The sequence below is a fragment of the Fomitopsis serialis genome, assembly GCF_022376445.1.
Source record: "Fomitopsis serialis strain Sig1Antser10 chromosome Unknown B0H18scaffold_50, whole genome shotgun sequence".
In the NCBI taxonomy this organism is placed as follows: Eukaryota; Fungi; Basidiomycota; class Agaricomycetes; order Polyporales; family Fomitopsidaceae; genus Fomitopsis; species Fomitopsis serialis.
In genome coordinates this window covers 59,103-85,731 of record NW_025955010.1, presented here as the reverse complement: position 1 = coordinate 85,731, position 26,629 = coordinate 59,103, and the positions used below count along the sequence as shown (strand labels likewise).

Genomic DNA, 26,629 nt, shown 5'->3' with positions numbered 1-26,629 from the left:
GGCCCTCCAAAAAAAAAAAAAAAAAAAAAAAAAAATGATCAGTACTACTCAGTATTGACTTATCATAGTAATGATCTAGATAGTTATAACATGTAACGTTCACACTCTTACTCTCACTTCTACCACCACCTCACGGACGTCCACACATGCGAGTCTGAATGCTGCAAGCTCGCCCGCTGAGGACTAGGCTGAGAAGAGGAGTATTTGCCGGACAGAACGCACGTTATGTTCCTCTCGCTGCTTCCGGCCCTTGCCCTGGCATTTGCATATCCTGTTCTCAGCGCATCTTCCTCTCCGAACGATCCATTTCGCGACATTGCTCTGCAGGCTCCTAAGGCACCAGAACTTCCCATTTGTTGCCTCAGACCCCTAGAACCAGTCGAGCCGAGCGCAGGAGACGATGTCTTCATCTCCTTTGAAGACTGGAAGGCCAGACGGCTTGGCGAGGCAGGGGAGCAGCCCTCCCGCTCTTCGCCATCTGCCAACAATGCCCAGAGGCTCGCTGGAGTAAAGGAGAGGAACGAGGTCGCTGGAGCGGGCAATATGGGCCCAACGAGCGAAGTCGCAGGTGCAGCTCAGGCCAGCGGTCAAGAGAGCACGGAGACGGTACAGCACGATGAACGACTCTCCCCACATTTCCGTATACCTACCGTCGACCGTTTCAACTACGCGGCGACGGACTGCTCCGCCCGCGTACACACCGCCCATCGCTCGGCGAAGTCTCCGTCCTCGATTCTCTCCTCGAAGAAGGACAGGTACATGCTCAGTCCGTGCGCGGAAAAGAAGCAATTCGTGGTGGTTGAACTCTGCGACGACATCATGATTGACACGGTGCAGCTTGCAAACTACGAGTTCTTCAGCGGCGTATTCAAGGACTTCTCGGTGAGCGTCGCCAAGACGTCTCCGACCGATGAAGGAGGGTGGACGCACGCCGGGACGTATCGTGCGCAGAACGTGCGCGGGGTTCAGGTATGTACTGTGTTGAGCTCATGACTTCATGTCACTCATTGAGATAGTAGTCCTTCCATCCTCCGCCCACACTGCGTGATTTCTATCGTTTCATCCGAATTGACTTTCACTCGCACTATGGCAACGAGTACTACTGCCCTCTATCCCTATTTCGCGTCTATGGTCTTACGCACCTCGAGCAGTGGAAGTGGGATGAATGGGAGTCGCGGAGCAAGGCACGGCGGGCCATTGAAGATGCCAGTGCTGCCGTGGAAAGCACTCCCGAGCCACCACAGGCAGTACACATCCCTGTCGTCGAAGTGCCGAAGCCGGATCCTACCGAAACAGTATCAGTGGACAAGGTCGATACTCGCTCAGTTTCCGGAATCGGACATACAGCTGGCGAGGATCGGACTGACTCGGCACCTTCGAACGACCAAGCAGCGGCGACTCCCACACAATCGCAGTCTGTCGGGGAACCACAATCGTTTCAGGACGTGATCCCGCCCTCCGATATGGCTGCTCCAGTTTCCTCTATTATAGCTTCAGATAGCGTCCCTCCGGAGACAATGACGACCCCTGACGACCTTCACAATGTTTCTCATGTGCCTCAGACAGCGCACGCTACACATCCGGCTGACGGTGACTCTACAAAGACGACACCATCCTCATCAATATTACATCTCAATCCTTGGATCAACTACCTCACAGCGCGTCTCCCCAGGAAGACTTGTCCTCTGAGAGTGTTCACGCATCTCAGTCCCGAGCGGCGTCCATTGCATCAAACGTCTCTTCTCTGTCTTCTATTCCGCTGGCCGTATCGCAGTCGCATTCTCCACCTCCACCGCCGCCAGTCGTATTCCCTCCGGCTAGCACTGGAGGGGAATCCATCTATCGTACGATCATGAATAGGTTGTCCACCCTGGAAGCCAACACGACTCTGTACGCGCGGTACGTCGAAGAGCAAACGGCTGGAATCCGAGAGGTGCTGCTGCGTCTGGGTGAGGATTTGGGCCGTCTCGAGGGTATCGTACGTCACGTTCCAATTGTCTATTCCGGGCCCATGGCTCATGTTTCGTTGCTCGTACATACAGGGCAAGGCGCAGGCGCAGATGTATCAGCGCTCGGTAACAGAGTATGACAAGCAGCGCAGGAAGCTTGAGTGGGAGCACCGCGAACTGCTCGCCAAAGTGAACAACCTCACCGAGGAGGTCCGTACCACGCTCCGCGTCGCGCTCCATTTTTGACGTTATTCAACGATGTTACTATTATTAGGTGGTTCTCGAGAAACGACTCGGTATTCTGCAACTCTGCTTGCTGCTCGCCGTGCTGGTGTTCATGACCCTCACCCGCGGCTCACGAGGCGAGCATGCATCCGTCCACCGTGTCCCGGGTTCAGGGCGACCTATGGGTATGCGTGAGTGGGGAAGAAGGACGCTGAGCATCAGTGGCGACTGGGTGAGCCGCTTCAGGAGCCGGAGCCCAACCCCCAAGCCTGTCACACGGCCCGAGTCAAGACAAAGCGACAAGGCTCCAGGTACGCCCTCCATCCCCGGTCACTGCAGACATGCGCTCACACTTGCACAGCGCACACAGTCGAGTTCCCCTCGCAAAGTACACAAACGCCCTCCTCCCACCGCCCCTTCCTCAGCAGCAGCCCGCGCTCCCCGACGTTCCCCCGCTCCGCAACGCGCCACCTCACCTCCCGCCCGCGCACGCCGTCCGCCCTGCGCGTGTCCACGCCGCGCTTCCAAAACCTCCATGCGCGCAGCACGCAGACGCCGCCGCCCTCCGCACGCCCGCAGATGACGCGCTCGAGCTCGAGCAGCGCGGGCTTCGGGACGGGCTTCGGGACGACGGTGATCGGCTCCGTCCCGCGGTCGGCGAAGCGGTGGGCGAGGAGCTCGCACCTCCACGAGGTGAAGACCACGAGCGGCGTTCAGGGCCGCGCCCCAGACACTGCACGGCCGGAGTCCGAGAAGGCTTTCGACGGCGTGCACGAAGGCGACAGCGCGGGCTCGTCGCGGACCGTGCTCGCGTCGGAGGGTGCGACGCCGGCAGGGGACGTCTTCAGTCCGCAGCCCGAGAGCGCGTCCACGCCCACCGCGAGCCAGGGCAAGAGCAGGCAGCTCCGCCCGAAGTTGTCACCCCTGCGCTTCTCGGCTTCTACTGACCTCCCTAGGCTGTGCGTCGTCTCCAATCCCGCGTCGGACGCGGAAGGCAGCGAGGGCGACGCATGGGTGGACACCGACGCTGATGGCTCCGAGTCTGAGCCGGGCGTGGTTGCGCCGGGCATTGCGCCCAGCCTTGCGCGGCATGCGATACCAGCGGCGTAGCCATGCCTTCCTCGCGACCGACCAACCCGCGTATTATTGTTCGTTTCTTTCTTTCTGTGGTTCCTCCTTCTCGGCCTAGAACGCACTCTGCATAGCATCCACCGTCGGACACCGCATGTCATTATTGTATCTTGTATATCTGCATCGTTCGAGCTCCGGTTTAGGCTCACGGATTCGCTTCTCTCGCTGCCTTCTGAAGCTGTACATACTAGTTGGTTCGTTCACAAGCTCACCAGGACTGGGATCTCACTCAGACATAATGTCCTGCCAATATATATTGGGAAAGCGAGTAGTTTGAGACGACGACGACGTGAATGCACTTCAGTTCCTCATGAGCGGAAGATATGTATGATAAGAGGGGATGGTAGACAATGCCTGAGCCAGTTCTCCCGAGTATCTCGAATGACTTCTGCGACAACCATGCGTTCGCATGCCGCTCGTCACACATTTTCATACGGTGCACTGGAGATGGTGGGTTAGCCTGGACCACGTCACGGGCGTTAATAACAACTCACAACGCCAACAGCGTCCGAAGCCGCGGAGTTCATGATGAGAGCAACGATGAGACCTACGCAAGTATAAGCCTCCTGCCCTCCAGACACGAGGCCGCACCATGCGAGACGTACCGTAAAGACCCAGGACCTCGGCGAAGATAAGAATGAGGATCTATGAGTGACACCCTCAGTACAGATGTTCCCCGCGCGTTATACAGAAGCTAGACGTACCATGCCGACGAAGAGTCGTGGCTGCTGGGCAGTTCCCCGCACACCGGCGTCACCGACGATACCAATAGCGAAACCTGCCGCGAGACCTGCAAGACCGACGGAGAGACCTGCACCGAGCTGCACGAAGCCCTGGAAGAGGGACATGCGCATGGCGACTGTGGACACGGATCAGCACGGTGCATGACACGTAGGTAGTGGCTACGTACGCTGTCCGGAGATCAAGACCGACACGACGAGACCGTAGATCTGTGGCAACATGAGCCGAAGAGCAGAAGGATTGACGGGAGGTACGTACAGCAATGATACCCGCCATGATGACGGGAATAACACACTTCATCATCAGGTCGGGGCGGAGGACGGACATGGCGGAAATGCCGACTCCTGACTTTGCAGTCCCATAACTGCGTCACAGCATTCAGTCGCTGCGCTACGAAGACCTGTTCGAACACGCTCACCTAGCACCGATGCCTACGTCGCGCATCGTTACCAATCAGCACGGACCGCCCTCGAGAGGTGATTCTGATAATATGCTATACTCACAGGTGAATACGATGGCGCTGGTGCAGCCCTAGCATGCTGTGTCAACACACGTAGAACCAGGCGACGAGACTGCTCACCATGGCACCGAAGAAGGGAGCGTAACGGGGCAGAGGTCAGACATGGCGACGGCGATGAAGGAGGAAGAAAGAGGAGGATGAGCGAGGCAAGCGACGACGACGACGCAGCAGGTGAGCGTTCGGGGACGACGACGTCGGCGACAGCGAAACTAGGCGGCACGGCACTCTCCGAGACTCCGCCCCGCAGCCCTCTCCCCGCAGGCTGGGCGACTGGGCTCCGCCTCAATTCGCGCCACTGCCGCCACCGGGCAGGAGGATACGGGCGCCTGTGTGCGACGGCATGCAGAATCCCACTTCAGTCGCGACGAGCTCATGTCTGCGCCTGGCTTACCCCGCGGGGGCGGAGGGCGACACACCGAGTGAACGAATGAGAGTGATTCCGACGCAAGAGCAAGCCACAGCGAGTGTTTACTATCGATTCTGCAACGCTGAGGTCTGATCACGTCGTATCTGGCAGTGCTTTCTGGCCGAGGACCGCTGCGCGTCCGGCCCAGCCTTCGGGGTCTCTCAGCCACGGAGCTCCGCCTCGCGTCGCCCGCAGGTGTGTTCCCCGGCGTCCTGGTGCGTCTGCGCGCCGTTGTCGACGTGGAGGACGAGATATTGATCATGCGGACTGGAAAGCCCTCTCCCGGCGACAAGTGCGCCCCAGAGACGCGTGCGGACGCAAGGTAAGCGTCACGTGACCCCGATTGATCAGTTCCTTGACTAATTGTTTCTTGTGACTTTGTGTCGTCGCCTCGTTATAAGGCCTCCCATTTCGCGCTGTCGACCATACTGCGATCGCTATCGTTCAGGGCTCTCTACAGGGCCATCCCCCTCGCCGCTGCTGCCTCGCCCTACTCCACCCATTCCCGCATTATGGCCCCCACAACCAACGGCGTGAACGGCGCGAACGGCGTCCATGCGACCGTCTCGCAGTCGTCCAAGCTGCACTCCAAAGTCGTCAGTATCGTCTCGTTTTGCGTCCTGCAGCCTCCGTTTCGGTTCTCAACGACCATCCAGGTTATCATCGGCTCTGGGCCGCAGGCACACAGCAGCCATCTATCTGGCCCGGCAAACCTCAATCCTGTGCTCTTTGAGGGCTTTATGGCGAATGGCTTCGCCGCGGGCGGCCAGCTCACCACAACGACCGACAGTGAGTGCGATTCACACCTCCTCTGGCGGCCCCTCCACGTCCGGGGCGATATGGTGCCAGTTGCGCTCGGCGTCGACGATGCTGACAGCGAGCACCCCCTACCGGGCATACCCTGGGTTGGGAGCCGCGCTTCGGCAATTGCCGACGAATATTTTGCCCATTTTTGTGGCACGCCCCGACAGAATCGTCTTCCGTTCGCGCTGCGTACGGTACAGACGATGTGCCAGGTGCTGCGCGTGTGTACCGGGAAGAAGCCGAGTGCACAGGGCGCGACGTCACTTACTGTTGTACCTATTGCACCCATGCCGTCTGTCTTCTGCGCGATGAGGCCGATCACGCAACTATCCACCGCCCGTGTCCCGTATGCGAATGCTAACGCGAGCTTCTTAGTCGAGAACTTCCCTGGGTTCCCATCGGGGATTCTTGGTCCTGAATTGATGGACAAGTTCCGCGCACAGTCCATCCGATTCGGCACCAGAATCATCACCGAGACCGTTTCAAAGGTGGACCTCTCGGCACGGCCATTCCGCTATTGGAGAGAGTTCCAGGAGGACCAGGAGCCAGAGACCGCGGATACGCTCATCATCGCAACGGGCGCCTCCGCGAAACGGCTGGGTCTGAAGGGCGAGGAGACCTACTGGCAGAGCGGCATCAGTGCGTGTGCTGTGTGCGACGGCGCCGTTCCGATCTTCAGGTAAGTTTATCGGGTTCATCGGAATGCGCTTACTGACTTTCGGCCTTTAGGAACAAGCCACTCGCTGTTATCGGAGGTGGTGACTCTGCGGCGGAAGAAGCGACGTGTAAGCGCTTGCGCGATCCTTGACCATTGATTCAACTGATCGCCCGTCGGACAGACCTGACGAAGTACGGTTCCACGTCTACGTCCTCGTACGGAGGGGCGAGCTGCGGGCGTCGAAGATCATGGCAAAACGTCTGCTCAACAACCCCAAAGTCACCATCCTCTGGAACACCGTCGCGGTCGAGTGCCAGGGCGACGGCGACCTGCTCAACAACCTCAGACTAAAGAACATGGTCACGGGCGAGGAGAAGGACCTCCCCGTGAACGGCCTGTTCTACGCCATCGGCCACGAGCCCGCGACGGCGCTCGTCCGCGGCCAGCTGCAGACGGATCTGAGGGGTACATCATCACCGTGCCCGGCACGACGCAGACAAGCGTGAAGGGCGTGTTCGCGGCGGGCGACGTGCAGGACAAGCGGTACCGCCAGGCGATCACGAGCGCGGGCAGCGGGTGCATGGCTGCGCTCGAGCGGAGCGCCTGATCGCGGAGGAGGAGGAGGGGCTCGAGGATTAGAGACGTACGATATGACACTCGCATGCGCAATCACCGGGTCGGCCGCAGACACATAGATGTACTACATATACGATTTTACTTTCTATAGACGACATTGGTTTCGTGCTACACACGTTCGCTCTCGAGGGGTTATCGATGTCTAAACTCGGTCGAGGTCGAGCCCTACTGACCTTTCCTGAGTCGTCGTGAGGCAATCCCACTCCTCGACTAGGAGCGGTCGTTCTCTTCTCTATCTTCCCGGAACACCGTGCTCAGTGGCTGCCTCGCAGGACCAGGCCTAGCTACGGGCCTCGTCTCAGAGAACGCGTCTTTGAACCGTTCCGCGTCCGCGTGGAGGTCAGCATTGCTCAGCCAGTAACGCTTCGGCATGATACCCTTCCCAAACGTCCTGGTAATATGATTCGCGCACAGCAGGGAGACGAAGAGTTGATGATGTGCACCGGGACGAGCGCGAACGCCGCGGACCAGATCGTCGCGAGGTTCTCGCGCTCGTACCGGAGGAGCTTGCCCTTGCAGCCTGGCAGCGGCGTCCGGGGATAACACTGGTTGCTCGCCGTCGCTTCGTGCAGCGCGTCGTAGTACCCGCAGCAGCGCAGGGAGTCCTGGAGGATGAGCCGCCCGAGCGGCGTGTACCACTGGCTCCATGCGAGGTTGAGCTTGCGGTCGAGCGAGAAGGCGTCCCGCTTGTAGCGGCGTAGCCGATGACGATGATGGATAGGAAGGCGGGCCAGAGAAGGAGGGCGTACACTGCGAGGATGGGCCGCGAGTTGAGGATCGTACCGCTGATGCCGACGAGGAAGCAGAGGAGCAGGATGGAGGAGGAGAGCGTGATGAGCACCAGGATGTCGTTGTCGGCGACGACCATGACGCCCGCCTGCTCGTACGCTATAACACCCATCGTCAGATCCCATTCAGTCGCGCGGCTTCGCGAAGCCCACTCACTTCTGAACCAAGTCAGGACGGCGCAGATCAGCCCGGCGAGCCCGTACACCAGCAGCGTGCTGACGGAGAGAAGCAAGCACCACTTATGCACGGACCACCTGTCGACGCTGCCAATTCCGAGGCCCTCGCCCTCCTCCAGCACCGTCGCGGCCAGCGAAGCGTTCCCCCCGCCGCGGAATGTGAGGTTCTTGACCGACCGCGGCCTGGGGAACTTCCTCGTGAGCTTGTCGGCCGTGCTGAATGACGGCAGCAAGCCCGGTCTCGCCGCGCCCACGCACGCCCCGTCGGCTCGAGACGGTACGTCCGACACGGCCGTGCTCCCACCCGACTCCGTGGAATAGCTGGAGCTTTTGTGGCGCGCGTGCGGCGGCCGGGGGTCGACGGCGGTTGCGGTCTCGCTTGCTGCGCGCGTGCTCACGAAGGAGCGGAGCCGCGGAAAGTAGGAGCGCACGGCGTCCCCTGCGCGCGCGGCAAAGTTGGGCGTGGGCAGCGGGGAAATGCGCGAGGCGGAGGTGTGCGCTGAGGCGAAGGAGCATGCTGAGTGCTCTCGGGGTGGTTGAGGTCGTGGTGTGAGGGGGACGGGGCTGAGATACAGGGTATGGTGTGCGGGTCCAGGGAGGTCTTCATTCGGTGGAGACAAAGGTTCCTCTCGAGGACTTGATGACCATAGCGACTCGTCCCAGAGGGGTACGTCAAGCGTGTTCGTACGGCTGAATGGCGGAAGCGTAGGCGTGACTGGGGTGTTGCGTCCAGCCCGAACGAGGGTGATTGTAGGAGCAGGAGGGGCCGGACCTTCATCCTCTCCTCGGGTCTGTTCGTGGCCGTAGTCTTCAACGGCAACAACGCGTCTACGAGACGTCCGTCTCCTCGCCCGAGCGTCTGACAAGGAAGGGCTGTACGCCCCCGAGCGGTGCCGAATCGAACACTTGCTGTCTACTGCCGAGGACGTTGACGGATAGCGTCGATCCATGGTCGCATGTGGGTGTCAGAGACGACACAGCGCGAGTAGGGGCAGTTCGTTCAACATCTCATCTTTACCTGCAGCCTGAAATGCAATTCATTGTGCTCTCGCCTACGGACTGTCTTGAGCATCTTGAATGGGTCAAGTCAGAATGATACTGACACGCACCTATTTCGTACACGACTGCACACTCAGCCGACTATCGTTGCAACTTGCAACTCGGATTGCACTGCATCCCTCAGATTGAGGTTCCCTGACATAGGCATATCCGCTGGACGTAGGAAACTTCGAGACAAACCTATTCACACAGGCGTCGCATGAACGTCGTGAAATTAATCCGCGATCATACTACTCGCGCATACGATGAGAGCGTCGTCAGCAACAAATACACTAGAAACCATCAAAGAGATTATAGGTCCAGTAGAGTCCACTATCAAATACCAGTCCGTGTCAAAATGAGTGTCAATGTGAGAAGAACGCGACAGCAACGCCAGTTCAAGAGGCCACGGCCGATACCACACAGCGAAGGTCGGTCATGCGTGGGTCACTGAGAGGGTGACAGGGCATTCGGCCTGGGTGACCGGTGCTGATGTGCTGCGTTTACCGACGAGGCCGAAGATGTACATGTCGAGGTCGAAGTTGAACTGCAGGACTGTGAGGGCGTCAATGAGTCTATCCCAATAACAGACAGGTGAAACCTACATGGCCGTGTGCCGTTCGCATTCAAGCCAGGATTCCTGCAGCCGTTGTAGAAGTCTGCCCCTGCACCGACCATTAGCATACTTGCGGCACCGATTACGAGAAACCCCGCGTACATGTAATATCGAGTCGTTGTTCGCGACATACGTGAAGTTGAGCGGCATGTTGACGGTGGGAAGGCTTTGGCGGGCAGCGTCGTCGAGCCCAGATCCCCGTCGCGACCTGTCGCCCCGTCGTCAAGTCCGAACTGTTGCACCATCTTGGTAAAGTGGATGGGCAGGAAGTTCGAGCCGGTGTTGAACTCGAGGTTGAGATTGGCAGGGAAGCTGAAGTTCGCAGGTGAGCGCGAGAAAATGGTCGGCACAGAGTCGCTGAAGGAGCCTGTGGCGTTTGAGAGAGGGTTGGCGGAGGGGAAGTCCATGTCCGGGACGCGGGGGATGGTGAAGGCGAGGATGATGCCAACGCTGAATATCCGGTCAAGTAGAATCCGGTCAGGAGGACTTGGCGACTTACGCTATGCATAGCGCGAACACAACATATGTGGTCGTTCGTTTTGTGAAGTATGGCCCGCAGCACCCTCGTTCCCCGCGATTCCACGCACCGAAGCACTCCCTGAACGACTCGACTCTCTTCTCCCTCTTGGCCGACGACCGCATGTCCCGCATCTCGGACTTCTTCCATTCGGGACCAAGGGCCGGGACTGTCACTAGCTCGACGTCTTTCGGCGTGAATGGCTCGTCCTCCACCACGGAAGCGTGCGGCACCGGCGAAGGCACTTGGCGATAGCTGCGGCAGAGTCTCCATCAGCCCGGCCGCCGTCTCTTCAATCGCACAAGCTCACCCAGTGTCCTGTCCAAAGGCCGTCGAATACCTCGGACCTGCGTTGTTGAAGTCCGCGTAGATGTTGAACGCGTCGTCTGCTGGCTTCGACAGCATGCTCTGCGCCTCGTCCGTCCCGCCCTTCAGCGGCTCCTCCCTCCCCGCAACGAAAAACGACGACCTGTTGTACCCCGCATTCGGCGTCCCACCCATGTAGTCGGTCCCCGCCCTCGACATGCGATTCGGGTTGTAGAACGAGGACGCCGCGGCGGAGTCGGCGCGTGGGCGGCGGGTCGGGTCGAGCGAGGGCGACGAGGTGGATGCATCAAGCACGTCGGTCGACTTGCGCGCGCCGTAGAAGGAGGAGACTGCAGATCGCCGGTCGTAGTCCATGCTTGCGGTGGGCGTTGGGAATGAGCGTGAGGACGCTGTGCGTCGCGGTGAGAAACGACCTCGCCAGGCAGGCGTTCGAGCTGGGTGGGAGCCTGGGCCGATCCCATCGTGAGATCCCAGCGGCGCTCCAATGGATGATGGGTCGGCATCCCGCCGTAGTTGGACCACTTTACAAGTTGAAGTTGACCGTCCTTGCCAACGCCGTCGTCGTGCTTCCACCGTCCAGTCAAACTGTCAGTTCTACTGAAAAAAAAACCCTGCAGTCCGGCTTTCACCCACTGTCAGTGCTGAGGCATTGAATTCTCGCTATCGATATTCACTTGTGAAGGCCACTACTGAAGAAATGCTACCACGCAAGTCACAGAATGTAACTGTCAGGTTTCTGCTCCAGTCTAGATCTCCCCCGTTTTGCGCCGTTTCTATAGCTACTCATGTCTTGGCACTTTCTAGGCCCTAGCAGAGGGAGGCTGCATCTGGGCTGCTAAGTCCTTATTTTGCACCCTTTGTGCAACCTTGTGTCACAGGTAAGTTTCTTCCCCTCTCCCAGTATGCTGTGTACGTGTCACCGCAGTCACCACGTCGGATATCCTTTGTTCAAGGGGCACGCCACATACGCATTCCCTGACTTGGGCACGACGGGACTCTCGGCGGCATCCTTGCTGTGCTGCAGTGTCAATCACTTGGATGAATGCAATACGCTTGCATTACGCCCGGTTCGGGCTCAATTGTCAGTACTGGGCGCACACTTACATCCAGAGAGAAGGGTTTTCCGGCTTCATACAGCGGAGACTAAGTTGACAGGCCCCACATAGAGGCGTTCGTCAGAAATAACATCTTCTGGACGCAGGTGTTTCATGCTAGAGCTTGGTTTCCATGGTCTTGAGCTCCGGTACGCCGCCGTGACAGCTTAGACACATCCGCAGGCTCGTGTCGTCTCCGTCGCTGGCCGACAAGAGGTACTGGGGCTGTGCACTGGCCTCAGACATTCAGGGTGCATGAGTTCCGAGTTCCAGCTCGCTCGCTTGGCAAACTCGACGGTGAACCGTTTATGACCGGTTGACCAATTGTCACCCTGTCTACTTGTTCTACTCTTCCGTCTATGACTCCAGCCTGCCCGGGCCGCGCACGTATGTACTGGCGCAGCAAGCTTTTGGCGTGCGCGTCCCGTGCTGGTCCGCATATTCCCCACTTTTCTGCGGGATATTCGCGCCAATAGTCGTCCACCCATTCCAACGCCCACCCAATGCAGTGCCTTCCTCGTTTGTGCGCGAGCAAATACTCGGGGATGAGACTCCTCGGCCGGGCTATGCGGTATACGAGTGGCGTGTAGAGGGCGTGTATGTAGAAAGGACTGCACAGCTTGTGTTCGATAGCGCCAGGTCCGCAGTGTCGTGCCGGTCGCCCGGTGGCCATTGTGGACCAAACGTTGCACTACTTTCGGTAAGAAAACACTAGGATTGTCTGCATACGGATCCTGCCTGACATGTTAATATTACTCTTTCAGGCAGCAAACCCCGTCTATACAGGCGGCGCGTCGTCTCGCACGCACATACGCAAGGCGGAGATAGGTCCCGCTCTTCTGAAAGAGGGCGCCAGGCCGGGGGTGTGCCATGTGCCCGGCCTCGGTGGCTTCTTGTGGACTTGCTCCGGGCGACTGTATGAAGATAACGTGCAGCTGCGCCGGGGCGCTCGGACGTCAATGGGCAGGTTTCTCACCACCGAGTACTGCGTGCCCCCGCAATCGCGAACCGCACACACCGAGAGGGCAGATGTCGCGGCGACGCGGTTTCGTCCGTTCGCCACTGGCGGGCCCGGGGGCCTTATAAAGTCGCTGCGCCACTGGGACGAGCCTCGAATCCGCCCCCACCGCTCCGAGGTCGTGCTGCCCCTGCTGTGCCATAGCCGCCGTCGAAGAAGAGCATCGCCTCGTCCAAGCCGGTGTAGAGGCTTGCGCACCTGCGGAAGACCCCTTCCTCTCTTTCTCTCGTACCACGAACACTGCCGGGCAATCCGTCAGCAGGTGAGTATCGGATGGCTCTGCCTTTAGCGGAAGTGACTCACGCGGTTGACAGTTTAAGGTCTTACGAGCATGAACCCTCATGTTCTATTCGCCAGAATCGGCAAGAAGAACTGTACGGTCAAGACGTTCGCGGCCACAGGAGCTGAGAATGAGAGCGGGCCGGACGGTCGTATGAGTACGGGTACCATCATCCGCGTGGTCGTGGCCTTAGGTGAATAGCTCCTCAGGCCGCTGTGCGGACAACGGCGTACCGGGGAGCTTACTGTCTTGCTACTTTCTCGAACGCAGTGGTCTTCCTCCTCGTGTTCATCATCGTCATCTGTGTTGCCTGGCCGCACCACCGCAAGTCTCCGGGTCCTGAACGCAGCCCGCAGAGCCAGCGTCGCAGCGGGGCGCACATTGCGTCCATTCCGCGTGCGCGCATTTCGAACAACCTCCGCAGACAGCCCTCAGCCATATTCATCCCTGCCCCGCCGTACGAGCCCGCACCACCGTCCTACTCCTCGCTATTGCTAGCACCGTCGTATGGCGGCCGGCCGCCCACGGGTGACGACCCGTCCGCGGAGAGCATATCCATGGCGGGCGTGTCCCCTTCGCTCAGCCACTCGACCGGAATCCTCGACGCGGCCCGCTCGAGCGCGCCTTTGCATTCAGATCCGGGCGCCGAGGTGCAGCTGCCGCCGCAGGCGCACACGGCCGTCGGCGCTCTCACATAGCAGGCATGGCTGCCCCGGGAGCCCCGGGGCACTGCTTTGCCTGATATCAGTGACGACCCCGCGATGACGGACATGTTCGGATACCACGGTAAATCGACACATACCCCCGCGTCTGGCGCTCTGTCCAGCAGCCCTTGAATTGGGTGCTGTATGTACGGCTCGCTCGGGCTGCTTAATCGCACCTTGACCTCTTCCCTGTTCTTGTTTAGCTGTCCTAGTATCTCCCACAAGTCTCACACGCACATGTATCGTACAGTTTTCTTGCTTTGACGTCGACAAACTGCTGTGTATCCATCTCTGATATCTATCCTATTTGGGTCGATCTACGCCTCGCCCGGACTGGTAGTTCGGAGACGCGAGGCAGTCGTGTGCGCCGCGGTACAGCCCTCGCTCACGACGTATCTGTTCGCGACCCGTTTTGAATATATGATATTGGATGCCTTGATACCGCAGCATGTCTGAACAACAACAGATGAGAGAGACAAGGTCATGGAGGGAGAGTCAGCGGAGGGAGCCGGCCGTTGCGCGTAGGTGCCAAGGGCACTACGCCTCGAGGCGTGGGAACGCGGGTGCAAGCTGTGCGACTACGGAGCTGCCTACCACTCTACATATTCCTCCGTACCCACTCCCGCCACTCCCTCTTCCTCTCCTCAATCCTATTCCCGTCCCTAATATCCCTTTCCCCGACGACGCGGACGGCAACCACCCCCCGCCTCGACGCCCGTGCACGCCCGTTCACGTTACGACCTCTCTCGATTGGACCTAGTAACGCCCCCGGTGGCTGCTACTACTCAGGCGACCCCCGCCATGGCTTCGTATCCGGCATACAGCACCCGTCGCACGTCTCCGACGGTCAACACGACGCCCTACTTGAGCGCGAGCCCCCACGCGACGGGCGACGGCCAGTTCTACCCGCCTGGCGCGAGCCGCATCTCACTGGACGACGACGACTCGGCCCAAGCACACTCGTCCCCGTACAAGAAGCCCGGCGACGTCACGGTCGACATGCGCGCGATTACGCGCACGCCCAGTCCGACGCCGAGCGAGGCGGAGGAGCTCACGAAGACGTCGTTGTTTGACTGGAAGGCGATGTCGAGTTGGCGGTATTGGATCAGGAGAGAGTGGTTATGTGCGTGTCTTCTCTGTTCGTTCTGCGCAGGGCAGGTCTCTTCCACTTGGTTCTCACATCACCGTCGCTGGCCGGCACCATTGTGGAGTGGCCGCTCGTGCTGGTCGCCATTCCGTTACGTCCGCTGCACCATGTTCCTGGGTCTGAGTGTATGCGGCATGCACGCCGGTATGAACACTCCGGGGCAATCGACTTCTCCGGCGATCCATAGCTCCTTCGCAGACTGCATTTGGCTCGATGGCGGTCATCGCCAACCGTCGACTGGCATTCAGTTCTGGTTCATACCTCGTCTGCATGTCAGTCGGCAGGCTGGTCGTCGGGGCCACATCCCGGTGGTGACGACGATGAAATCGGTGGCGCGACTGCAGTAGCAACACTTCTTCCCATCGGACGCATGCCTTCCACTTTGCGGTCAGTGCTGTGGACCGACGCGCCTTCGCGACGGTAGCGAGGGTCGTCGAACTGGGGCTCCACACCTAGCGTCGGGTAAGTTATGGGAGGGTGTGACGCCGAGCCGGTATATGCGAACTTCTCGCCAAGGGATCGCATGTCAGTGCACATCATTCTGTGATGTTTGAACTTTGCGGGTTCATGAGGGACATGCGTTGAATCTCGACAGGCTGATGTTGTGCAGAGGGCGTTGTGCTGACTTGATGTGTTGCGCACAGGGTACTACGTCATTTCGCTATCGCACTGGTCGCGACGATTCTGTTCACGGTATTCCACACACAAATAGTCAAATGGCTACAGCCCGCTGCCAACTGGATGCATGAGTACGTCTTTCTCGACATCTTGCAGTCAAGACAGCGATGAGGTGCTCTGCGTTGCGGTCCGTCGTGTGACTGATGTTGGTTGCTTGACAGTCTCAAGTTTGGATGGCTCATCCCTATCGGTATCCTCTTCGTCATTTCATTCCCTCCTGTGAGTTTTGAGTTGCATCCGGTCCACTTCCAAGGCAGAATTCTCATTGCGGGTCGAATGCTTAGCTCTTTGGCCATGAAATCGTCGCCATCCTGTGTGGTCTCGTCTGGGGTCTCTGGATCGGCTTCGCTATTGTGTGTGCGGGCACCTTCCTTGGTGAACTTGGTAACTTCTAGTAAGTTTCAGGTCCAAGCTACATGGTGCCATTGGGGTTAACGCTTCGGTGTAGCGCGTTCAGGTATGCTGCAGCGTGCGTGGCGAGAAGCTCGAGAAGACAGATCTTCGGTACGCATGCTTGGCGAAGGTCGTGCGGGAGGGTGGGATCAAGATTGCACTCATCGCACGGTTGAGTGCTATTCCTGGCACTGTACGTGATGCCCCTCTAATTGTGGATGTGTGCTCACTCCTCACTGACTTCACCCAGTCACGACTGCCGTGTTCTCAACATGCGGCATGAGCGTCTGGACATTCATCATCGCCGCTATCCTCTCGCTCCCGAAACAATTTATCACTGTGTACCTCGGTGTTGCCCTCGAGCAGTCGGACAATGGCGGTTCGAGCACGCGGGACACCATCGTCAAGGACGTCGTCGTCGGCATCACGGTCATCATTACGTTCGTGGCGATGTGGTACATCTACAACCTCATGAACAAGGCCAAACCCGGCGTCATCTACGACCGCAGGAAAGCGAGGTCAGTACCTCCGTCCGTGGCGAATGGATCTCTGGGCTAACGATCATATCCACAGGCAAGCGAAGCTCATGGGAATGGGCTCGTCTCCGTACTCCAACAGCTCGATGCTCCAGTCGACCGCCTCCGTCGCCTTCAACCCGCCGCGTCCGAGTCGGAGATCCCGCTCACCGCGCGCGGCGATAACTTCGGGGCCGCGGTTTATCAGCAATGGGACACCTCCGGGCGCGCAGTCGGTCACTCGGGCGACCCGAGGCTCTACGTCCCCGAACCGCGCCGCGCACCCGTTCGCCCCTTCGCAGAAGCGCCGACGCACCGCCGCAAGGCGAGCGTGCGGACACGGGCTCAAGTATCGGGAGCGCGTACCAGATGAGCGAGCGGGGCGGGTACCAGAGCACGCCAACAAGGAGTGATTCTGGCCTGACGAACCCGTATCCACACCCGTACGCGCAGGCGCAGGTGTCTAGACCGCCGTCACGCCGACGTACACCGCTACCCCCCACCGATTGCTCCGCCCGTGTCTGCGCCTGCACATGCGACCTCGCCGCAGTCCCGCCGAACATGAGGCCACTGCAGACCGCGCCAGCCCAACACCCGTACGGTGCGCAAGCAATGGCGGCGCCGATGCCGAACCCGTATGCGGCCTACGCACCATCGCCACCGCCAAACGCGAACCCGTACGCGGGCTATGCGCCCTCGCCGCCGCCTACGAACCCGAACAACCCGTTCTCACCTTCGTATGGCGCGGGGAGCGCACCGTCGACGCCGACCGGACTCACACAGCACCAGTTCACGGGTGGGTACCCGTTCAGCACGCAGCAGGTGCCGGGGACCGCGCCGCTGCCGCCGACGTACTCCTCGCAGACGTTCGCGCAGCAGCAATCAATACAACAGCAGTACCCGCAGACGGCTGCACCCGCGCGTGCGGGATACGCGACGTACGAGGCGGGCAGAGCCAGGCGGGGCCGATGCCGCCGAACTACTCGTCTGACCTGCGATGAGGCTTCTAGATGGTGGTACCAGTAGTAGAGGCGGCAGGGACGCCGTGCGCTTGTGTGCTGCACCATGGTCGGTGGACGGATGGATGTTGGCATGCCTGCCGAGGGACATCAATGTACACTAGGGATACCCTGTTGTACATACGAGTCGAGTACGACGACGCTTCACTACTGCCGTGCCTTTTTTTCTCGCTTTTCTGAATCCTGACTATCGTTCATACTCTTGGTGTATTGTATGCGTTAGATACATAGTACTTGCATGCACGGACGGCTTGTGACTGGATGTAGTGTCTGCGACTGGATGCCTGCTGTGTGAATGAGTAACGACACGGACTTGGACGCGACGATGGAAATCTTGCAGTGCACAGCGCCGCCGTGTGAGCGCTGCTGGCGAGGATGGCGCCTTGAAAAGAGCTGGTTTTCTCGTGCTGTCTCAATCGTGTCTCTGTCTTTCTGGCCGCGTCTGTCTTGCTAGTTGTCTGGTCGATCTCAACTCTGCAAGAGTCCCTCTTGCGCGAGCATAAGTATCTGGAAGAACCAAGGCCTGAGACTTGTTTTCAACACACATCGCACCAACGGGGCAGACACTGATACATCGCCATGGTCTTGTTCTTCAAGTCATCAGGTGAGCTTGAATTCACTCTACTCTCTGGTTACCAGGCTCAGCTTATAGCTGCGAGCAGCCATCGACCCACCGGTCGTGCTGTACATGGGTAAAGACAAGGTCGAAAGTACGTCCTCCTAATACCCCTCCCCTCCTAACCTTCCTCGTTATCTCAAGCAGTAGCACCCTGCGGCAGACGAAGACCTCATTAAGTATGCTTGGCCTCAAGACCTCTGGTTTCATGTCGACAAGCTCTCGTCGGCACACGTCTACCTGCGCATGCCGGATGGCATGTCATGGGAGGCCATCCAGAGCCCCTCCTTACAGACTGTGCACAACTTGTCAAGGCAAACTCGATCGAGGGTCCGTCTACCACTGTTCAACCCGCTGTGCATGGCTAGGATGTTGACGTCCGGGGTCGTCAGGCAACAAAAAGGACAACCTCACGATCATATACACGCCCGCAGACAACCTCAAGGTGCGCTCCCCAGTGCTCTCACGTCCCCCTTCGTGGACATGGACATTATCTCATCAGACCCGGGTCTTGGCTCACAGAAAACGGGTGACATGGCTGTTGGCCAGGTCTCGTTCCACAACGATAAGCGGGTGAGCGTCCCTCTTCCCGTCCCATAGCCCCCTTGCACCGAGTCGCGCGCGGGCGTTCCGCACTCTTGCTTCCCGCTGACGCAGGCCCGGCCCAGGTGAAACGAAGTGCGTGCCTCTGCCTCTCACCCTTCCCATGAAACCCGTGTCCGTGCGAATGATGTCCGCATCGCAGTCCACGTCGCGAAGCGCGAGAACCCAATCGTGAACCGGCTCAACAAGACGAAGGTCGAGCGGCAGGTCGACCACGAGGAGGAGCGCGTCGAGCGTATCAAGAACGAGAGCGCCGCACGCCGAGCGGCGGCGCAGCAGAAGGTGTGTGCCTGTCGTCGTTGGCGTTGGTGTGCGCCGTCGCGACTGCTAGTGGCGCCCGCTGGTGATTTATTGACGTTTGGATGTGCAGAAGAAGGCAGACGAAGAGCTTGCGCGTCAGCGGGCGGCGGAGAAGGCGGCGCGCTCTTATGACACGCTGTTCGACCAGCAAGCAGAAGACGACGACGACGGGATGGCGGAGGCCCCGAAGCGATCCGTACGCGAGATGGAAGATGACTTCATGTAACTTAGCAGCGCAATATAAAAGTCCTGTGCCAGTCTACAAGATGGCTTCCGCTGGCCATTCAGGGAACTTCTCAATGACCGACGGGGAAGTGTGAGCCAGAGACTACGTCGACCGAGGACCCGTGTTGCATCCACGTCCTCCGTGGGGTTACGTTCACCTTCGTACCTTGATGCGGTTACCGCTGGACTAGTCTAACGAAGGATATCGGTTCGAGCACCCGATTCACTCAAATTTGGCGTTGTACGCTGACCTCGGCCGTTCAGGCAGACTTGAGCCTGATACCTCAGTCTTTCTGTTTCTACCACGCAAGACCGGAGTGATGGTGCATATGCGACGATCATGCCAGTGCGCTTCTGCGATGTTAACCCGGGGCTACGGACTGGCCAGGTGGTGTCCGCGATGTGTCTGGTTGTGGTCTGGACTTGCTACCGCGCGCTGAGCTTGTTGGTTCAGCATTCAGTACTTGAGACGCGGGTCGCGCTGCTACGGCCGATGGTACGGGGCCGTTGTGACGGAGACGTTGAGTGACAGGCCCGAGTGGTATCGCCCACTCAAACGCGTACATAGGTACCGTCGGCTTCTTGGCTGATCACATCCCGCAATACCCGCATAGCTGCAGGTGGTAACACGGCACGGTCATGTGTGCACTTCATGTGCCACGGGAGGGTACATTGAGGAGGTGTGCAATGCCATCAGAATTAGACGATGATCCAACGATGATCCACCGGACTTCGGTCGCCAATCTAGTGTCGAATTAATGGCGTCTTGAGCTTGGCTTGAGCGGATACTTGTCGATTGCAGTGTTGAAAGTTGAACCTCCAGGAGCTTCGGAGAACGAGCAGCACGGGATATGGAGACGCTTGTGATCCGGATGTGTCTTCTGCACCGGCGTTCTCCCCTTTTGTCGGAGTTCTTACCCAGGGGCCAGGGTTCAGTCACGATTGACGCAGAACAGAGAAGCCTGCAAACCGAGTTGGGTCGTAGTTAGTATGGCGGAACCCGGCTCTCCTTCAATCAGACAACCGTGTGCTATAAGAGTGTCCTCCGGTTCCGCGACGACCTCCACACTGGACTCGTCTCCTGCACACACAGCTGAATCACAAACCTCCGCACGATGTCCGCCAGCCTTGCGAACCCTGATTCTTCACCGTTGACGCATTGGTCGCCATACGTGAAGGCGCTTTATGCGCGGCGTGGCGAGCCACCGCTGGGCGCCGTCGGGACTGTCTACACGGACAAGCTGGAGGAGGCTGCACGTGAAAAGCTCCAGAGCCGCGATCGCCTCGGTGAGGAATGCATACCTTGTACAAGGCGAGAAGTCCTGACCGACGTCGATCTCCCGCCGATCATTGTCTTCTTCGTGTCACCGGTTGGCCGCTCGCAGACGCGTTCTTGTATGTGTATGGCAGTGCGGGGACGTGCTCCTCGCATGAGGACAACATCAACGAGTTCAGGAAATGGAAGATCATCCCGCGGATGATGACCGATGCCTCGAATCGTAACCTGGAGGTGCGTCGCTGGCTAGCAATTGCATATCGCATAGCGAAGCTGACCACGCGCGCTTCAAGACGACTCTGTTTGGAGTGAAATACCCTTCGCCAGTGCTTCTCGCGCCCATTGGCGTCCAGGGCATCGTACATCCCGACGGGGAGGTTGCAAGCTCCGCTGCTGCAGGGGAAGTCGGCGTCCCATACATCATGAGTACTGCGTCGACGCGGTCCATCGAGGCTGTCGCCCAGGCGAACGGACCCAATGGCCATCGGTGGTACCAGCTCTACTGGTATGCCTTATCGAGCAAAGATTGACTTACGCGCACTGAGCAGAATCTTGCAGGCCGCGGCATGACGACGTGACCATCTCCCTTCTGAGTCGCATAAAGGCCTCAGGCTTTAACGCCCTTGTCATAACGCTCGACACCATGCTCCTCGGCTGGCGCCCGCACGATATCGAAACAGCGTACCTGCCGTTCCTCCAGGGCGTAGGTTGCCACATCGGGTTCACCGACCCGGTATTCATGACACGCCACGGCGAGGAACCCTTGCCACTGGACAGCCACCCCGAGTTCCCGTACGACCCGGCTAAGATCGACGAACGCATACTGAACGGCGACGAGAAGACCAGGAGGACAGCTGAGCTGGGCAACGCGTGGATCACGGAGGTCACGTCGGGCTGGTTCAGAACATGGCAGCATTTGCCATTCATCAAGCAACACTGGGACGGCCCTGTTGTCCTAAAGGGGATTATGTGTGCGGAGGTAAGTTCAGTCAACGTGGGAGCCTCGCATTGTCGTGACCACTTGCCCCATAGGATGCTGAGCTTGCCATTGACCATGGTGTTGACGGCATCGTCGTGTCCAACCACGGTATATATCACTTTCCTCTACCCACCTGACAGTAACTGAACCATACCATCAGGTGGTCGCCAGGTAGATGGGTCTATTTCGACCCTCTACGCTCTGCACCAGATTATGCAGAGCCCCAAAGTCCGCGCAGCGCAGGCAGCCGGTAAATTCACCGTCCTGATGGACTCGGGCATTCGTACCGGCGTCGACGTGATCAAGGCGATCGCCCTCGGTGCCGACGCAGTCCTCTGTACGTACCCCTCCCCATCTTCTGAGAAGGCCCACGGATCGATCGCTAATTGGGCCTTTGTGTGGGACAGACGGCCGCCCGTTCATGTACGCCTTGACTCTCGGCGGTCAGAAGGGCGTCAAGCACCAAATCGAGGCACTTCTCGCGGACACCGAGACGTCGCTAGGTCTCAGCGGGTACTCGACGCTGAGCGAGATCCGAGGGAAGTGGGAGAAGGTCTTGGTGAAGGACTGAACAACGAGAAGCCGTATCTCAAGGGGGATAACCAACGCCGGGGCGCGCTGAAGTCTGTACGATCTAGGACTGTATTTCATAGACGGGATAACATATTGAGAACTCACCGGTCGGAAGATCGCAACATAAATATCGTATGGAGGTTGGACGCAGCGCGTTTGCGAAGTCCATGCAGAGGTCAGCAGGAAAGCATCATTAGCGCTGATATACTGTACATTGTGCGAGCTCGGTGGGTCGGGCGCCCTCCGATGGAATGTACTCACGACGGCAGCCATTTTCTCCATCCGCTCTCATTCCATGCATTCTCGAATTCTTCTTCAGAGAAGCGCTGGACGGCCCACGTCCTGGCGCGCTGCCGCAGCGCCAAGTCTTCCTCCGGCGGGAGAGTCAATACGGTATGGAAGGCCTCCGCGAATGTCTCGGGAGAAGTGGCATGATACCCTGTCAGGAAGCCATGCAGCGTCAACGTACAGTGGGAGAGGAGATGATGGAGTTAATGCGTACCTGTAGGCTTCCCTTCGAACGGCACGACGATGTCGTTCAGCGGGCCACCGGATGCGTGTGCGACAGGGATGACCCCGGCCGCCTTGCGAGTGATATGTCAGACCTCCATTTCTCCTTCGTGCGGATGTCATCAAATATCGAACATACCATGAACTCCACGACGTTGATGCCGAAGTGCTCGTCGACCATGGTGCTCAGGCCGATACTAGCTCTCGAGAGCCAGTTGAGCATAGCGGGGAATGATGCGTTGATGACGAACTCTACGTGGCCCTAGTATCGACTACAGTCAGCATTGGGAGTTGCACACACCATGGACTTTACCTCAATCCCCAACTCCTTGGCCAGCTCTCGAAGCCCTTCAACTCGTGCGGCGTCCTCTGCATTGCGACTTCCTCCCACAAGCACCAGCTGGACATGCGCGTCATCGGGTTTCCCGTACTCAGGATGAGAAGCCAGCAGGCTATGGAAGGCATGTAATTGTGCGGCATGGTCCTTCTCGGGTCTATGTCGTCGGCATGAGCATGTACTCGGGTCGAAGCAGAGCAATTATACCCACCGGAACTGCGCAACGCTGAGAATCACTCGCTCTCGGCCCGTCAGAGGGAACTTCGCCATCTCCCGCGTATCACAAGGTGGGTACACGATACGAGCAGACTTCGGTGTTTGCGAGGGCCGAAGGAAACGAAGGAGGACTAGTGGGGTGCACATATGCAGGGCATCGAGGAGTGGGTCGCTGTATTGTAAGATTGAATCTACATGATTCTTGGTCCAGGATGAATTGACCATGACGAAGCTTGCTTGGCGAAGCGAGTTGGCGTAGTAATACATGAAGAGGCGATAATACCTGCACTATTCCGTAAGCATTTATGTCGGAGTACATCATTGCAGCTTTGATTGACAAAGTGCTACAACGCGAAGCAGGCGAGGGAAGCTCAAACTCACAGGAGTTTTCCTTTGCTGAGGAGGCCCGACGATGATATCGCATCCGAATTAGTATGCCATTTCTTCCGTGACCTCACCCTCTCCAGCATGTCGGTGCTGATGGTTGGGTAGTGGACATATGCTCCCACAGGGACACTGCCGAGGAGCCTCACTACATGGAAGGTAAAGGCGTAGCCCATGGTATCTAAGAAATGAGAGTGCATGAGTATCCCGTGAAATATCGAGGATATTTACCGCACCGATGAATTGGTCTGGTATAAGCTTGGACATGGCCTCCCATGCCAAGTACATTGACCCAAGACTTTGACCAAGGAGTGTAAAACGAGGCCATGCAGAGTCCTCGACGAGATGTCTTGAGTTCAAAAACACGAAATGAAGGGTTTGCGGGGACAAGTCAATGTCAAATCGGGCCTGACAATAATTGTTCGCACCGCCGTACTGGCCTGATAGCACAGCAAGACACACCTTGACTTTACTGAGGATCTGCTCCTTCGTCGCGTCCACATCACCACTGTAGACAATGCTGATGACGTCCGGCTCGTCGCGTTGCAGCATTGCTATTGCTGTCCAGAGAACACGCTCTCCGCCCCCACCTGCATTGCTTCACACAAGAGCTACGTAAATCAGAGAACTATTGCAAGCAGGGCTAGTATATGCGTTACCAGTAGGGGTGGAAGAACCCGATGAGTTTCTTCTTCTGTTGGTCTGGCGTCTGCAGCTCATCGAGGATCGCTGTCTTATGCCCCGCATTTTCCTGTCGTACGCGTCGGATTGCGGAGAATAGAGAGTACAGCACCAGCCAGACGAGGCCAGTCGCAATGGCCAACGTATTCATGCCAGACTGCCCTATACCTAGACAGCAACGAGTCCTCTAGGGAAGTGGAGATGGCGATTACAGAATGAAGGTTGCGGTGCGACAAAAACGACGAGAGTATCTCTTTTTGGTCAGCAACGGAGACTAGGTGCGACCGGTGCCACGTTCGCGCGTCCTGACCGTCTGAGAGCGCGTCGCGTATGTCACGTGTTCTGCGCCCTCCAGAAGGGTCGCCGCGAAAATGGCAGAAGGCAGAACTACACCAGTACATTTACATTTGTTACTCTGACCAACTTCTACTGAGTACCAGCTAACAGTACATCGCCACATCTGTTACAGCGAGAGACCACCTAACGCGGCTCCCTTACATAGGCTGTTCAAGAGTGAGCGCGGACCAGGTGCTAGAAATACTGGATCTATTGCTGAGGGAGTCCGTCTCGTCCGAGATAACAAACACATTTGACGACGCATTGCCCGCTGGAGCTGGGATTGGTGGTATGGCAGCTTCCGATTCAGGAGCTGGCTGCATCACGACGATCTCTGAGAGATTGATCGTCTGGCCTCCCCCTCCGTCTTCCTCGACAAACGCAGACGGCTGCTTGTCCACGAATGGATCATCCGGCGAATAGGCGAAGGACGGGCTCGTCGGGCTTGATAGCTGCGACTTGGCCGCGAATGGATCGACACTGAGTAGGGAAGACGGGCGGCTGCGCGAGTCAGCGAATGGGTCCTCAGTCGGTAGGGACGGCCGTCGACTGCGCGTGCTCGGCGACAGAGACAAGAAGCTTCGTACAGCGGGGCTACCGATGCCTCCCCGGATCGGCGTTCCCGCTACGTAGGCGGGAGGGGGCGAGAATGGGGGCGGGGGCGTGTCCGGACCATAGTCAAACACGACTCGGCGGGAGGGCGTCGGAGAGGATGCGTACGGGAAGTCCTGCTCACGTGGTGACCAGGGCGACAGAAACGCGGTAGGTGGCTTCTCCATGTGAGCGAGGTAAGCCTTGTCCCTTTCGGTGAACACGCTGTCGTCGAGAACGGCATAGCGCCTTCTGTCCTTCGGCGTGCGGGGAGTCCGGGGAGTCCGGGGCGAGAGTACGTCTGCAGCGGGAGGAATGTGGAGGTTCAGTCGCAGCTGGGTGGCGAACTTCTCCCGGATATGCTGCTTATCGGGTTTGTTTTGCGAGGGTAGTTTAAACGAGCGTGGGGGTTTCGGCTTCTGCGTGTCGTCTGGGCAAGAGGACCTGCGAGGCAGACAGCGTTTAAGGAACGTAAGGATTTTGTCGAATATGCGGCGGATGGCGGGGCGGTCGCGGTCCGAAGGAGGAACGACTAGGACACGCGTGCGGTACTTTGGTAACGGCGGTGGCTTGCGGTGGAAGCACGGTATGAGCTGGTAGCTGACCACCAGCAGGAAAAGGCACACTAAAACGACAACGTATTGTTAGCACCCCTGCTGGGACCTATCATCGTCAACAAGCACACTCACTAACGCCGAGGATTAAGCCGGTCACCGTGCTCATCGCGATGTGAGGGGACCCTCCGCTCGCCGTCGTCGACGTCGCACTGGCCGACGCCGAAGCTGTACCCGACGAGGTGGCGCGCGCTATAATCGCCATGTTTGAAGGTCGGGCTGACGTCGCGCTCCTACTTTGATCAGAGGGCGGGGAGGGCGCAATGCGACCCACCCGGGCACTACAAATGCTGTATTTCCATGGTCTGGCTTACGTGCGGGATTAAAGCGGAGGAACGAAGCGACGCCAGTTGGTGCGAGGAAGACATATACCGACGCCCGCCGCGTCGTGGAAGACGCAGCAAACCCTTAGCAATGTGAAAGGCTTGGCCTTAATCAGCGTCTGGAATGAATCCACAGCGGGAATTACAGACATCAGTAGGATTGGAAGAGTCGTCAGAGATTGAAGCCACACCTGCTGATTTGAGGTGATGGCATTGTTTCAGTGCATAGCTCGGGACCCTGCCCCTGGTGCGACAGATGAACGCAAGGATGAACGAATCGTTTTGCATCGATATTAATTTGCTCGCACACCAGCGAATTGGCTCAAACCTGTCTATAGGGCGTAGCGTTCGCTGTGCCCTTGTAGCGGACGGCGCGCGGTCGCTGAATAAAGCTGGAGAACGGCGCCGGAAAATCCGTAGAAGCATAAATATGTGTCACAGAACGCACTGCGCTCTATGGCTTGGAAGCTTCGAAGAGCGCGATCTCGCATGAAGCGGCCTGTTGGACGATGCAGTCAACCCGACACTCGGACACGCACGACAGTGGGTCCAACCTAAACTGTCTGAGACATTGACAAGTGACATGCAATCATGCCTCAAAGCGAAGGTGCTCTGCAAGCATTGAAGGGTATTCAAGGCCGCTTTAAAGCCCTATCGGATTCTGGCACGGTGTACGCGCGAACA

At 58.4% G+C, this 26,629-nt stretch overlaps 12 protein-coding genes across 12 annotated transcripts; 7 read left to right on the top strand and 5 right to left on the bottom strand.

Annotated features, from left to right (window-relative positions):
• Nucleotides 1-111: 111 nt before the first annotated feature.
• Nucleotides 112-2,025, top strand: B0H18DRAFT_1182659 (UNC-like C-terminal-domain-containing protein). The gene is made up of 2 exons (XM_048035982.1): nt 112-969; nt 1,020-2,025. Exons 1-2 carry the CDS (start codon nt 226-228, stop codon nt 1,854-1,856), a joined length of 1,581 nt encoding a protein of 526 aa, XP_047891650.1. The 5' UTR covers nt 112-225; the 3' UTR covers nt 1,857-2,025.
• Nucleotides 1,652-3,470, top strand: B0H18DRAFT_497745 (uncharacterized protein). The gene is made up of 4 exons (XM_048038315.1): nt 1,652-1,978; nt 2,043-2,159; nt 2,224-2,485; nt 2,536-3,470. Exons 1-4 carry the CDS (start codon nt 1,853-1,855, stop codon nt 3,282-3,284), a joined length of 1,254 nt encoding a protein of 417 aa, XP_047891649.1. The 5' UTR covers nt 1,652-1,852; the 3' UTR covers nt 3,285-3,470.
• A 264-nt stretch (nt 3,471-3,734) lies between these two features.
• B0H18DRAFT_1120645 (V-type ATPase) lies at nt 3,735-4,670 on the bottom strand (the record flags this gene model as incomplete). Its single annotated transcript, XM_048034179.1, has 9 exons — nt 3,735-3,746; nt 3,800-3,852; nt 3,911-3,950; nt 4,010-4,164; nt 4,216-4,255; nt 4,305-4,410; nt 4,465-4,477; nt 4,550-4,566; nt 4,627-4,670. 9 exons carry the CDS (start codon nt 4,668-4,670, stop codon nt 3,735-3,737), a joined length of 480 nt encoding a protein of 159 aa, XP_047891648.1.
• A 686-nt stretch (nt 4,671-5,356) lies between these two features.
• B0H18DRAFT_1016182 (uncharacterized protein) lies at nt 5,357-7,148 on the top strand. Its single transcript, XM_048029251.1, has 5 exons — nt 5,357-5,765; nt 5,886-6,455; nt 6,506-6,561; nt 6,627-6,868; nt 6,898-7,148. The coding sequence occupies exons 1-5, from the start codon at nt 5,485-5,487 to the stop codon at nt 7,039-7,041; spliced, it is 1,293 nt and encodes a 430-aa protein (XP_047891647.1). The 5' UTR covers nt 5,357-5,484; the 3' UTR covers nt 7,042-7,148.
• A 132-nt stretch (nt 7,149-7,280) lies between these two features.
• B0H18DRAFT_1120643 (uncharacterized protein) lies at nt 7,281-8,985 on the bottom strand (the record flags this gene model as incomplete). Its single annotated transcript, XM_048034178.1, has 4 exons — nt 7,281-7,461; nt 7,530-7,756; nt 7,822-7,958; nt 8,016-8,985. The coding sequence occupies 4 exons, from the start codon at nt 8,983-8,985 to the stop codon at nt 7,281-7,283; spliced, it is 1,515 nt and encodes a 504-aa protein (XP_047891646.1).
• Nucleotides 8,986-9,509: 524 nt separating this feature from the next.
• B0H18DRAFT_1120642 (uncharacterized protein) lies at nt 9,510-10,887 on the bottom strand (the record flags this gene model as incomplete). The annotated part of the gene is made up of 5 exons (XM_048034177.1): nt 9,510-9,628; nt 9,679-9,738; nt 9,823-10,139; nt 10,189-10,461; nt 10,517-10,887. The coding sequence occupies 5 exons, from the start codon at nt 10,885-10,887 to the stop codon at nt 9,510-9,512; spliced, it is 1,140 nt and encodes a 379-aa protein (XP_047891645.1).
• A 2,089-nt stretch (nt 10,888-12,976) lies between these two features.
• On the top strand, nt 12,977-13,623 carry B0H18DRAFT_956031 (uncharacterized protein; the record flags this gene model as incomplete). Its single annotated transcript, XM_048042426.1, has 2 exons — nt 12,977-13,118; nt 13,196-13,623. The coding sequence occupies 2 exons, from the start codon at nt 12,977-12,979 to the stop codon at nt 13,621-13,623; spliced, it is 570 nt and encodes a 189-aa protein (XP_047891644.1).
• Nucleotides 13,624-14,243: 620 nt separating this feature from the next.
• Nucleotides 14,244-17,704, top strand: B0H18DRAFT_1016162 (uncharacterized protein). Its single transcript, XM_048029250.1, has 10 exons — nt 14,244-14,747; nt 15,421-15,525; nt 15,616-15,673; nt 15,739-15,848; nt 15,923-16,044; nt 16,098-16,365; nt 16,421-16,490; nt 16,517-16,648; nt 16,693-17,284; nt 17,308-17,704. The coding sequence occupies exons 1-10, from the start codon at nt 14,431-14,433 to the stop codon at nt 17,361-17,363; spliced, it is 1,830 nt and encodes a 609-aa protein (XP_047891643.1). The 5' UTR covers nt 14,244-14,430; the 3' UTR covers nt 17,364-17,704.
• Nucleotides 17,705-17,757: 53 nt separating this feature from the next.
• B0H18DRAFT_1016151 (cytoplasmic protein) lies at nt 17,758-19,229 on the top strand. The gene is made up of 8 exons (XM_048029249.1): nt 17,758-17,985; nt 18,044-18,091; nt 18,161-18,231; nt 18,279-18,327; nt 18,390-18,442; nt 18,520-18,570; nt 18,757-18,882; nt 18,971-19,229. Exons 1-8 carry the CDS (start codon nt 17,961-17,963, stop codon nt 19,124-19,126), a joined length of 579 nt encoding a protein of 192 aa, XP_047891642.1. The 5' UTR covers nt 17,758-17,960; the 3' UTR covers nt 19,127-19,229.
• Nucleotides 19,230-20,089: 860 nt separating this feature from the next.
• B0H18DRAFT_1016145 (FMN-dependent alpha-hydroxy acid dehydrogenase) lies at nt 20,090-22,069 on the top strand. Its single transcript, XM_048029248.1, has 7 exons — nt 20,090-20,412; nt 20,511-20,635; nt 20,695-20,906; nt 20,960-21,380; nt 21,434-21,488; nt 21,541-21,717; nt 21,788-22,069. The coding sequence occupies exons 1-7, from the start codon at nt 20,241-20,243 to the stop codon at nt 21,949-21,951; spliced, it is 1,326 nt and encodes a 441-aa protein (XP_047891641.1). The 5' UTR covers nt 20,090-20,240; the 3' UTR covers nt 21,952-22,069.
• Nucleotides 22,070-24,346, bottom strand: B0H18DRAFT_1016141 (mannosyltransferase). Its single transcript, XM_048029247.1, has 9 exons — nt 24,060-24,346; nt 23,863-23,998; nt 23,637-23,808; nt 23,398-23,581; nt 23,012-23,299; nt 22,777-22,957; nt 22,603-22,725; nt 22,456-22,537; nt 22,070-22,392 (listed from the first exon to the last, which is right to left on the bottom strand). Exons 1-9 carry the CDS (start codon nt 24,230-24,232, stop codon nt 22,211-22,213), a joined length of 1,521 nt encoding a protein of 506 aa, XP_047891640.1. The 5' UTR covers nt 24,233-24,346; the 3' UTR covers nt 22,070-22,210.
• B0H18DRAFT_1016139 (uncharacterized protein) lies at nt 24,285-26,137 on the bottom strand. The gene is made up of 2 exons (XM_048029246.1): nt 25,698-26,137; nt 24,285-25,633 (listed from the first exon to the last, which is right to left on the bottom strand). The coding sequence occupies exons 1-2, from the start codon at nt 25,825-25,827 to the stop codon at nt 24,576-24,578; spliced, it is 1,188 nt and encodes a 395-aa protein (XP_047891639.1). The 5' UTR covers nt 25,828-26,137; the 3' UTR covers nt 24,285-24,575.
• Between the last annotated feature and the right edge of the window lie 492 nt (nt 26,138-26,629).

What these genes read in the sequence shown, in the direction of transcription:
- B0H18DRAFT_1182659 (XM_048035982.1), top strand. Translation starts at nt 226, where the DNA reads ATGTTCCTCTCGCTGCTTCCGGCCCTTGCCCTGGCATTTGCATATCCT. An exon ending in AGAACGTGCGCGGGGTTCAG is followed by an intron (nt 970 to 1,019) that starts GTATGTACTGTG and finishes TTGAGATAGTAG; the next exon opens with TCCTTCCATCCTCCGCCCAC.
- B0H18DRAFT_497745 (XM_048038315.1), top strand. Translation starts at nt 1,853, where the DNA reads ATGAATAGGTTGTCCACCCTGGAAGCCAACACGACTCTGTACGCGCGG. An exon ending in TGGGCCGTCTCGAGGGTATC is followed by an intron (nt 1,979 to 2,042) that starts GTACGTCACGTT and finishes TCGTACATACAG; the next exon opens with GGCAAGGCGCAGGCGCAGAT. An exon ending in TGAACAACCTCACCGAGGAG is followed by an intron (nt 2,160 to 2,223) that starts GTCCGTACCACG and finishes TACTATTATTAG; the next exon opens with GTGGTTCTCGAGAAACGACT.
- B0H18DRAFT_1016182 (XM_048029251.1), top strand. Translation starts at nt 5,485, where the DNA reads ATGGCCCCCACAACCAACGGCGTGAACGGCGCGAACGGCGTCCATGCG. An exon ending in GGCGCCGTTCCGATCTTCAG is followed by an intron (nt 6,456 to 6,505) that starts GTAAGTTTATCG and finishes TTCGGCCTTTAG; the next exon opens with GAACAAGCCACTCGCTGTTA. An exon ending in ACGAGCCCGCGACGGCGCTC is followed by an intron (nt 6,869 to 6,897) that starts GTCCGCGGCCAG and finishes GACGGATCTGAG; the next exon opens with GGGTACATCATCACCGTGCC.
- B0H18DRAFT_1016162 (XM_048029250.1), top strand. Translation starts at nt 14,431, where the DNA reads ATGGCTTCGTATCCGGCATACAGCACCCGTCGCACGTCTCCGACGGTC. An exon ending in TGCTATTCCTGGCACTGTAC is followed by an intron (nt 16,045 to 16,097) that starts GTGATGCCCCTC and finishes GACTTCACCCAG; the next exon opens with TCACGACTGCCGTGTTCTCA. An exon ending in TGCTCCAGTCGACCGCCTCC is followed by an intron (nt 16,491 to 16,516) that starts GTCGCCTTCAAC and finishes GCCGCGTCCGAG; the next exon opens with TCGGAGATCCCGCTCACCGC.
- B0H18DRAFT_1016151 (XM_048029249.1), top strand. Translation starts at nt 17,961, where the DNA reads ATGGTCTTGTTCTTCAAGTCATCAG. An exon ending in ACAAGCTCTCGTCGGCACAC is followed by an intron (nt 18,232 to 18,278) that starts GTCTACCTGCGC and finishes GGCCATCCAGAG; the next exon opens with CCCCTCCTTACAGACTGTGC. An exon ending in CAAGGCAAACTCGATCGAGG is followed by an intron (nt 18,328 to 18,389) that starts GTCCGTCTACCA and finishes CGGGGTCGTCAG; the next exon opens with GCAACAAAAAGGACAACCTC.
- B0H18DRAFT_1016145 (XM_048029248.1), top strand. Translation starts at nt 20,241, where the DNA reads ATGTCCGCCAGCCTTGCGAACCCTGATTCTTCACCGTTGACGCATTGG. An exon ending in CCTCGAATCGTAACCTGGAG is followed by an intron (nt 20,636 to 20,694) that starts GTGCGTCGCTGG and finishes GCGCGCTTCAAG; the next exon opens with ACGACTCTGTTTGGAGTGAA. An exon ending in CATCGTCGTGTCCAACCACG is followed by an intron (nt 21,489 to 21,540) that starts GTATATATCACT and finishes CCATACCATCAG; the next exon opens with GTGGTCGCCAGGTAGATGGG.
- B0H18DRAFT_1016141 (XM_048029247.1), bottom strand. Translation starts at nt 24,232, where the DNA reads ATGAATACGTTGGCCATTGCGACTGGCCTCGTCTGGCTGGTGCTGTAC. An exon ending in CTCAGCGTTGCGCAGTTCCG is followed by an intron (nt 22,958 to 23,011) that starts GTGGGTATAATT and finishes CCGACGACATAG; the next exon opens with ACCCGAGAAGGACCATGCCG. An exon ending in TCAACGTCGTGGAGTTCATG is followed by an intron (nt 22,538 to 22,602) that starts GTATGTTCGATA and finishes ATCACTCGCAAG; the next exon opens with GCGGCCGGGGTCATCCCTGT.
- B0H18DRAFT_1016139 (XM_048029246.1), bottom strand. Translation starts at nt 25,827, where the DNA reads ATGGCGATTATAGCGCGCGCCACCTCGTCGGGTACAGCTTCGGCGTCG. An exon ending in CGGCTTAATCCTCGGCGTTA is followed by an intron (nt 25,634 to 25,697) that starts GTGAGTGTGCTT and finishes TTGTCGTTTTAG; the next exon opens with TGTGCCTTTTCCTGCTGGTG.